The sequence below is a fragment of the Pinus tabuliformis genome, chromosome J, assembly GCF_031772625.1.
Source record: "Pinus tabuliformis cultivar Carrire ecotype Pingquan chromosome J, CPIR1, whole genome shotgun sequence".
In the NCBI taxonomy this organism is placed as follows: domain Eukaryota; kingdom Viridiplantae; phylum Streptophyta; class Pinopsida; order Pinales; family Pinaceae; genus Pinus; species Pinus tabuliformis.
This window is the reverse complement of record NC_142295.1, coordinates 278,540,887-278,551,160: the sequence shown is the minus strand read 5'-3', so window position 1 is coordinate 278,551,160 and position 10,274 is coordinate 278,540,887. Positions and strand designations below refer to the sequence as shown.

General features: G+C 35.8%; 1 protein-coding gene across 1 annotated transcript; it reads right to left on the bottom strand.

Moving 5' to 3' along the window:
- Positions 1–7,830: 7,830 nt before the first annotated feature.
- LOC149226867 (protein TIFY 10b-like) lies at positions 7,831–9,081 on the bottom strand. The gene is made up of 4 exons (XM_089380326.1): positions 8,957–9,081; positions 8,626–8,719; positions 8,029–8,224; positions 7,831–7,931 (listed from the first exon to the last, which is right to left on the bottom strand). The coding sequence occupies exons 1-4, from the start codon at positions 9,079–9,081 to the stop codon at positions 7,831–7,833; spliced, it is 516 nt and encodes a 171-aa protein (XP_089236452.1).
- Positions 9,082–10,274: the final 1,193 nt, after the last annotated feature.

The window sequence follows — 10,274 nt, the reverse complement described above, 5'->3', positions numbered from 1 at the left end:
GACATTTAACAGATGATTGGGGGTTTCTTCTTCTTGCTGACAGAGGGGGCATCTCAAGGGGCCAATAAAGAATTTTCTTCTTAGATTGTCCCACATTAAAACTTTTCTTTTCATGAATAACCATAGAAAGATAGAAATTTGTGGCCAGTGCTTCCTATCCCAGATAGCATTCCACTTCAGATTTGGTTGAAGTTGATCGTGCTTTGCTATGTATCTGTAGGATTCTCTTGATATGAAGTGTCGGGCTGAGATTTTCCCCTATTTGATTTTATCCTTCGCCAAGTCAAGGAGGATTTGTGTTTTTTGTAATTCAGAAGAGAGCTCTGACCAGGTTTGGGGGTTCACGTGGGGAGTCCATTCCTCTTGTTCCATCCAATTTCTCCATCTGTCATTTTCTTCACTTTTTCCCCAGTACTAGTTGACTTTGATCTTCCCTCTATTTTTCATTTCAGCCTTTATTTGGTGATAGTGATCTTGATCAATTTTCAGCCTTTTTTGCCAAGAATCCTCCCAAAAAAGAGCCTTGTTCCCGCTCCCTATATCCCAGAAACTATGTCTTTGAATGATGTCCCTGTTCTCCCAAGCTTGATTCAAAATGACTGAAACTTTGATGTTTCCATTTAGCTTGATAATTTTCTCTTACGTTAAGGAGGGGGTGTAATTTTCTTTCCAAAGGATTCCCCAAGGGGATTTTGGGTTTGCAATCCATCTCCATAAGTTTTTTTCTCCCAGTGCCTTTTTGAGGAGTTCAATGTCTCTAAGACCGAGGCCACATTCCTTCTTGGGTTTGCAAATTTTTTCCCATGCTACTAGAGCCCATTTCTGTTTAACCTCTACACCTCTCCATAAGAAGTTCCTCTAAAGGTTTTTGATTTTGTTTGAAATCACTTTTGGGGTGGCCAGATCTGAGTACAAGTAAAGCGGGATGGCTTGAAGGACGGATTTAACAAGGATAAGTCGACCAACAAAATTGAGAGATCTGAAGGTCTAGTTGGCCGTTATTTTCTCCATTTTGTTAATCAGGCTCTCCCAAGTGGCCCAGGAGAGAGGCCTATCTGTAATGGGGACACCAAGGTACGTAGAGGGGAGAGTACTAATGGGAATAGCCAGGAGTTTGGCAATGTTGCTACATATGGCCAATAGAGTGTTAAGGAAGAACAACTTGGATTTCAGGGGGTTGATGGAGGTACCGGAAGCAACAGAGACGTCTGTTAGGATGGACACGAAAGAGGCGGTCTCTTTGTTATATGGGACGCCCATGAGAAGGGTATCATCCACAAATTTCTGGTGAGTTGTAGGGGGCACCAAGGCATGGGGCTAGAGACTAGAGAGCTTATTTTCATGTAGGACAACAGAGATAGAGCGACTTAGCTTTTCAACCATTATAACAAAGAGGAAGGGAGAGATTGGATCCCCTTGCCTGATACCCCTTGAATGATTGAAGGGTTGCACAAGTGATCCATTCATGAGGATGGAGAAGAAATATCTCGACACCATAGCCATGATCCACTTGATTCTTTCATTGTGGAAACCAAACGCATCAGGACATGTCTCATATAGTTCCAGCCGATTTTATCAAAGGCTTTGGACATATCTAGTTGAATCATCACATCGGGTTTTTTTTGGGATTTGAGAGAATGAATAAGCTCGTGAGAGAGGATGATACTGTCCATGTTTTCTCCTCCTTCCACATAGCCAGACTATTGGTGGGAGATGAGGAAAGGGAGGATGACTTTGATTCGATTGGGAATAACTTTGGAGAATATTTTGTATATGAAATTGCAGAGGGATATGGGCCTAAATTTCTCCGGGTAATTTGTAGAGATTCCCTTGGGTATCAGAGTTGGGAAAGAAAAGTTCAGTTCTTTAAGGACAGACTTATGAATCCGAGATTCCTCTACTAGGGTGTTAACTTCCAATTTTATGACTAGCCAACACACTTTATAGAAATCAATGGTGAACCCATCTGAACCTCAAGCTTTTCCATTAGGCATTCCCATGACCACATATTCCACTTCCTGGAGGGAGACTTTGCATATGATAATTTTGTTATGGTCCTCTGTGAGGATTTTGGGGATATTCTTGGTGATCTTTTTGATGTCCTGATCCTGATCATTCCTTGTCTCTTTGAGGAGAGAGCTGAAATAGTGGTTGAGCTATGTTTCCAACTCCTCTTGAGAGTGAATGAGATGACCCTCTTGATTCTTCATAGCCAGAATTGTGTTCTACCTCCTGTGTTGTATCATTGTTTTATGGAAAAAGCATGTGTTCCTTCCCCACATTTCAGCCAATTTATTCTAGATTTTTGTAGCCAAAACTTTTCTTCCCTAATTTCTCTTTTTCCCTAGCTTTGTTGTAGTCATTGTTCCTCTTGCTTACTATTCTTTGTTAGCCCTTCTTCAAGTTTATTTGGTTGGAGAATTTCCAGTTGGTGTTCCAAGTTCTTTTTAACCATGGTTATTTTGCCAAATGTTTCTCTACTCCATTTTTTAATTTCCTCTTTGATGTGTTTTAACTTTTGTTGGAAAGTATACATTTTGTTTTTAGTTCTGATGGGAGAGTAAGTCCACCATTGTTTCATTTTATCCATGAAATCTCGGTAATCCAACCAGAAGGAAGATGGCTTACCCTATTAGGTACTGGCCATAAGCCTTTGTAATATTGGTAGAATATGGTTAGTAGATGGTTTTTGAATGTGTTATGTATTAATATATGGTTATCTGGAGAACGTTGACTAAGAAAGCTTGTGAGCATTTTCAGGATTGATGTAATTGACATATATCATCATGGTATTACCATTATAGTTGGCTTCAGCAAAGGAAGTCCATGTTTTTCATTTCTTTATTGTTGTATGATACATATACTTATGCTTTATCATGGACTATTTGATATATTGTTATCATAAGACTGGTTAAGGGGTCATCAGGATAAACTTCTTGTGAAAATAATCATGCTAAAATCTATACATAATAATGAGGCATCTATGTAAACGCATGGGTGTACAATATTATAGCCTTATAAAAATATTGTAGTTATCATTTGGTTGATTAAAGATGTCAAGCATCCATGGAATGAAAGAGTCTTGAGTTTAATGGATTGTTGGCATTATCTTGCAACTCATGATGAATTTAGGTATTGGTCTTGGTTCATTAGGAAATTTTATATAGAAATCATTGTACAACAACCCTAAATGTGTGTCTACCCCAATGACTATAAAAGGGGAGTACTCTGAAGAAGAGAAGAACATGATTGACATAATGATCACATTGGTAAAGTATAATGAAGAGTGGTTAAGTTGTTGAAATATAAAAATGGAAATAGTAAATCAGCTAAGATAAATGATTTAAGAATGAAGTATTGATCTAATGATTGTTAAACTAGTCTGCTTAAGATGCAAATATGCATGAATACATACTATATCAATGTTATTGTGTTACAACCACATGAAATCTGAAAATGACTTACACTTGACAAAACTTTCTCTGATTACATAAATGAACCATGCTCATACAAATTCCTTGTCAACTGAGCACAGTTGTTTTAATTGCTAGAAAAAGATAACCGAATGTTTGGCATGATACTAACATGGTAGAAAAATATGTGGACAAAGTTTTTCTTATGCAGATGATACAATGGGAATGGTATGATTGGTTGTAGCACAAATGGTACTATGTACAATAGTACATACGGTACTTGTATGAATACATATGTTACATGTTTGAAATATGATATGTATATTGGTGTGTATAATACACATTGTGTGTAGGTATGCATGAAGACATTGGGTAGATGTTTGGTAGGACAACTGACTGGGTGGTTGCATAGAAGAAGGAAAGTATGAAGTGTTTCAAGGATAAGTAACCAAGGTTAAGTTTGGCATACATACGATTATGAAGAATATATATGATGAACATATATGATGAATATATATATTGTTATGTAAACTAATCTGTTATGACATTGCAGGCATATTGATGTGGAAAATATGCTAACAGATGTGTTGTATGTAGAGAAACTGCAAGAAGCAGGTGTTCAACAAAGAATACAAAGGCTTGAAAGAATGCCAAAAATGAACATGCATTCTTAAGATAAAATGAAAAACGAGCAATAGTTACTTTAGTAATATTAAGCAACAAGTAATGATATGTATCATAGTTAAAATTATTCATCTATAAATTCTGACAAATGGTTTGAAAACAATGTTATAGGTAGCTATAGAAGGAGAACACTCCTTGAGACCAATGTAGCTATGGAAGAGGAGCACTCTTTGTGATCAATGTAGCTATGGAAGAGGATCACTCTTGGTGACCAATGTAGTTATGGAAGAGGAGGTACATCGGAAAAATTGTATGAGATGGTAGAGCCATGAGAGTCATTGATTCAGAAACAAGCTACCTATCAATGAGGACATGATGCAGTGATACGCTGAGGACGGTGTAAAATTTAGGTGGGGGAGTATGTAACACCCATCCCTTATGTGCTAAATTATTGTAAGCCTAAGCTAAGGATATCTAAGTGTGATACCCTCTTTCTGGGTTAAACTATTCTAAACCTAAGCTGAGGAAAGCTAGGTTTGATATGTAATATGAAATGAAAATTTGTTATTAAATAAATTAATAAAATAAATCACTTGGATGGTGGAGCACCAAGAGAGAGGAGATTCTTTCCAAATCCCATTGAGGAATGGGATAGAGATGAATCTATTATGATAAAGCTTCTAGATGTGATTCTATATAAGCTTGGATGGATTGGAGATCCATCAGATGGATTGTTGATAAAGATCCTTCAGACATAAAAGCTTTGCGAGATATAAAGGAAAACTTTTATGAGGAAAATCTTTGAGGGAGATAAAGACGAGATTTTCTGAAAAATACCTAGGTAAATGGAAAAATCCATAAAAGTCGGATTCCCCTAATGGAAACTAAATCATGTAAGAGGGTATTAAATACCCAGTGCATTGATCAATTGAGAACAGTTGATCCTTGGCAAGAACTTCGGCTCAGGGCGAAACAAAGGTGATTCATGGTTAGGTGGTGGTGCTCCTCCCTCCTGGTGATTGTTTAAGATGGATTCACATGCATGGAATGTTTTGTATGTCGGTCTCTTACCCTTCATGTGATTATTTTATTTGATTCAATGTTGGATATGTTTCCCCGCCTTGGCTTATGTGTTAGTATGATGCTATCTATATTCATGTGATGGGTTTCATTCTTATGGCTGTGAATGAGTAGGATATCAAATGAATCTAATGGCGATCTCTATTATGTTAGTGAAGGAACCTTTAATGTTATATAAAGCCTCTAGTTATCATGGCCAATAGTGGTAGATGCTTGCGGATCATTATGGTATAATGTAAGTAATGAAACAGTCTATGATGGTCGGATTATCTATTACATAGATACTCAACGAGGCTAGATTGCATCATGTTTGTTGCTTAGAAGTTCTTATTATGGAACTGTTGGAACATTACTATGCATGTTGTTAACTGAAACAAAGGTGATTCATGGTTAGGTGGTGGTGCTCCTCCCTCCAGGTGATCGTTTGAGATGGATTAACATGCATGTAATGTTCTATATGTCGGTCTCTTACCCTTCATGTGATTATTTTATTTGATTCAGTGTTGGATATGTTGCCCCGCCTTGGCTTATGTGTTAGTATGATGCTATCTATATTCATGTGATGGGTTTCATTCTTATGGCTGTGAATGAGTAGTATATCAAATGAATCTAATGGAAATCTTTATTATGTTAGTGGAGGAACCTTTAATGTTATATAAAGCCTCTAGTTATCATGGCAAATTGTGGGTAGATGCTTGTAGATCATTATGGTATAATGTAAGTAACAGAATAGTCTATGATGGTCAGATTATCTATCGGACTGATACTCAACGAGGCTAGATTGCATTATGTTTGTTTCTTAGAAGTTATCTTATTATGGAACTAATGGAATATTAATATGCATGTGGTTAACTGATTTGATAGCCTTTATATAATTTATGCATGCATATGGTAATTAGGCATGAGATATAGATGCATGCAAAACCATTAGGAGATAAGTTCTATATAATCCAATAGACGAGGATTTCATTACCATGCATGTCACCATAGGTTTGATGGCTGCATGTTATAGCTCCTTCCTCCCTTCCAACTGTAGTTGTGTTATAGAAATCGTTCGATGAAGATAAGATAATGTGTCTATGGTATAAAGCCCCTTCAAGGTGATATAGCAATCCGACAAGGGAAAAGGAACATGGAACGTTAACTATGTCTAAGGAAATTTTAACTAGTACTATCATGTCATATATATATTTTCCGGAGAGTGCGTGAAATTTAATTTATTGGTTATTTAATTTATATAATTTCTAAAATTTATAATAATATGATTGGGTAAAGGTCACAAGTTTTGAAATTAAAAATTATTTATTTTTTAAATTATATATATATCTAAAAAAATGTTATATTTTTTAATTTTTTGTTTATTTATTGAGTAATGTGAGTGCATATTAATTTTTTTTTTCATAAAATTTTGAAAAACTAAACTTTTACAAAAGAATGCCTTAATAAAACACCCTTCATTATCCATTCTACACCAATAAACAAGTATAAATAATTTTTTATTATTAAATCTCACCGATATATATGTTTTTATTTCCTAAAAATAAAAATTACAAAACTCTATTTTAAAATAAACCTTATAAACAAAACAATATAAATGATCACAAAGCTAGTATTTTTTTCCATTAAGAGAAACCAATGATGTACTTGAAAGTTAGAAAGTAAAGAAAATCAAGAAAGTTTGGAAGTTATTAAGAACCATGAAAGTAAAAAACAAAATATTTTTTAATTGTAAATTCATACTATTTTTTAGTTGTAAACTCATACTAGGTTCTAAATCTCTCTGCCAATAAAATATAAAATTTAATTTTGGTTAAAGGTCACATGTCTTAAAAATAAAAATTTAACAAAAAAGTTAAGAAAATAAGCAAAAATTGTTTTATTAATTTTTGAAATTTATTCACTAATAATATTAACAAAAAATTTAATTTCAATAATTTAATATAAACAAGATTAGAACAGACTCTCATGAGCTCTATAGTGAAACGCTTAGTTGGGTAGTTCCTAAAACACCATGGATGGAAAGGTTCTACCATCTTTGTGAGAATACGAACATCGAGGATGAAAATCACTTCCTCTTAGGGTAGTTCCTAAAACACTATGGATGGAAAGGTTCTGCCATCTTTGTGAGAATACGAACATCGAGGATGAAAATCACTTCGTCTTAGAGTGCCCCGGGTACAACCACATTAAATCTTAGTTTCAAAATTTTTGTTGCAATACTGACCTTCCTAGCCTTTTACGTTGTCAAAATTACAGTGAGTTCGAGAGGCTTCTCTCCAAATTTTTTGAACATAGGAATAAAATCTTAAATCAAACTAAATAATTCGATCCGATAGACCAAAGTTTGGTCTCAATAGACATTAACCACTACCATCATCAAGGTTTATAAATAATTAAAAATTAAAACCTAATATACATAATTAAACTTAATAATAAATATTAGATACCAGGGTATACAAAAATAACAAAATCGATAATAAGCGGATTGCTATAGTACCGTCGCCATAGTAACGTCGCCTTTAGGGACAAACTAAATACTTTTAAATACATTGAGAAGTTAAAAACATTTGCATTAAATGCGATATATGTATACAATTCCATTCATTCATTGCGGGGAATGTTCATCCTAACACGTCTTGGCTTAATACATTAAAAAAAATTCAAGTTACCATTTAAGTTTGAGATGTTTGCAATATGGGGGACAGTAACTATACTATTGAGCAGGGCGGGCGTAAGGGAACTTTTGGTGGATTCTTTCATACCTCTTCCCTATGAAGCTCAGAATAGAATTTTTTTGCGCCATTGGAAGTGCCTCTGCAACATCACTTGAAATTAGACGTTATATATCTTCCATTTTTTTGGGTATATGAATCACTCATAACGAAATTAGATTAGCCACGCGTCCTCTTACCTGCTCTTAGCGTCTGAGATGAATGGGTATGGCTGAGGATGGCCACTGGCGACAGGGAGGGGGTGATTGGAGTTAAGTCCATCTGACCAGCCGCAGAGTTGAGCAGCGTTAAAGGCGTAGATGCAAAGGATGAGGGAGTCCGGCCACTAGCCGGGGAGCCACTACTTCTGCTCGCCAACGCCATTATAGCCTTCGCCTGCAGCCCTCTCACAACACACTGATATCTCGATAACTCTTTATCTTTGTAAAAATATGTAAAATATTTACAAATTTAGTTGTTTTTAATGTTATTATTTTTTTTTGTTGGGTTTTTTAAGTAGGTTTTTGCCCTCTAATTTCTATAAAATTTTATGGGAATTTATTGAAATCACAAATTTAATAGGTAACCATACACAATCTAAGTGCTTTAGAAATTTACGAGAATGCTGGTTCCATATATATATAATAAAAAAAATTTAAATAACACAAATTAAGATTTCTACTCAAATGTTTACACGTGATTCCAACACAAAAAAAATCTAAAAAATCACACTAAAAACAATAATTTGATAGGCCCCGAATTCCGTCTCGTGAAAAAGCAATAGAATCATGGAACACCTTATCTGCGGAGACATTGTAAACGTGCAATTTCCCCGCGTAGAAAATTGTGAGCTGTGTACGAGCTAGCTTCTCGGCACACGCCGTGGGAGACCTGCAATGCAAAAATTGCAAAGAAAGATTGTTAACATTCAAACATAGATTCAAAGACTTTGGAAAAGCTGTTGAAATAATGGCAGGAAGAACAAAGGTTATACTTAAAAACATTAATATTTGAGGAAGCTGGAGGTGGGTAGTCATGCTGTAGTGATGAAGCGCGTTGGCCTCTATGCTGATAACGGAAAGGCATCACCGACTCCCATGGGTGTAACAGAGAAATATCTAAATTGGCAGTTGGCAGCTATCCCGTTTGACAGTCTCCATATTTTTTGAAACGGAGGGGCCGCTGTTCTCTCTGCCATCTGAAGCTACAGGGGAGGTCTGCTTTGCTTGATCGTTTTCTGCCACACTATTCATAGCTTTTGTTGTTGGTGGCTTCAGTCGAATTGAGAGAATGAAGAGATGTCTTTTACAACAGCCGAGCGAGAGAGAATTAGATAAGTGGTAAGCAATGAATGTGTTATAAAAATGTTATGCTCCTGCTACAGAATGAGAAGTGGTTGGTTTGTATCCTTGGGAAATTTCTGGAAATTTCTACAACGGAAACTTTGAAATCGCACGTTTTGTTTGAAAATTTTAGCATCGATACAGTAAGTTTTGTTTGAAATCGTGGAAATGCGCATGGTTTCCATGCTCAGATTAAGGTATGATGTTTTTGTTAAGCTCCATTGATTTTACACAAAAGCTACCTTGATTTATGGAATTGCAGCTTTTCTTAACTTATGGAAACCAACTGCAGTAGTTTCCTTAAGTTAAGAAAATCAACTGCAATTACTAAATTTATAATTGGGAGCTACTAAAGTGGTCCATCACTTTGATCTGATCTCTACCTTGATTTGTGGTTTTTCTAACACATAGCTTTTAGAAGCTTAGCTATATGTTCATCTGTTTGGTCCCCAAGCTCCTATCTCAACCCCCTTCAGTTCTACACCATCTAGCTGAGATAGCAGAGCTTGGAAGTGCCTTCAGATCAGCTGTCTTCTTTCCTTTTTGCATGTGCAGCTGGAGCGTGGTGTTTTAGAAGGAAATTGCATCAACAGTTTCACCAATGGCTGGAGGTAATTCGTATCCCTGGGCATTAAGTTTCAGTGATTCTTTTCAGTTCTTTCCGCATGCAGAATCGTTGTTTAAGTTTATTAGTTTTCTAACAGTTGGTATCAGAGCGGTTTATCTCTGCCTTGGTTTTCTCTCACCGCCCTTTTGTCCTTCTGTGCACCTCTCTCGATTTGTACTAAAGAATCGCTTCAGATTTGGTATCTTTGGTCATTACATCGAGCTTTGTTCCATCTGCAACAATTTCGTCTTTAGTGAATAAGAAATAACTCGATCAGTTGATGGTTCGAATCTCTCTAGCTCTTTCTTTATGCTCACGCTTTTTCTAGCACCTACAAACATTTGGGGATAATGTTATCGTGAGCGGTCTCTTTTGTAACAAGATGTTAAAGGAGATATTTATTAATTACACAGCTTTAATCCATCTCCAACACATCTTTAACGTATTCAACGGGAGAAAGATTTTGGGAAAACTTGAAGTTCTTCATTTCAATTCG

What these genes read in the sequence shown, in the direction of transcription:
- LOC149226867 (XM_089380326.1), bottom strand. Translation starts at nt 9,081, where the DNA reads ATGAATAGTGTGGCAGAAAACGATCAAGCAAAGCAGACCTCCCCTGTA. An exon ending in AAACGGGATAGCTGCCAACT is followed by an intron (nt 8,720 to 8,956) that starts GCCAATTTAGAT and finishes TTTGCATTGCAG; the next exon opens with GTCTCCCACGGCGTGTGCCG. An exon ending in ACAATGTCTCCGCAGATAAG is followed by an intron (nt 8,225 to 8,625) that starts GTGTTCCATGAT and finishes AGAGGGCTGCAG; the next exon opens with GCGAAGGCTATAATGGCGTT.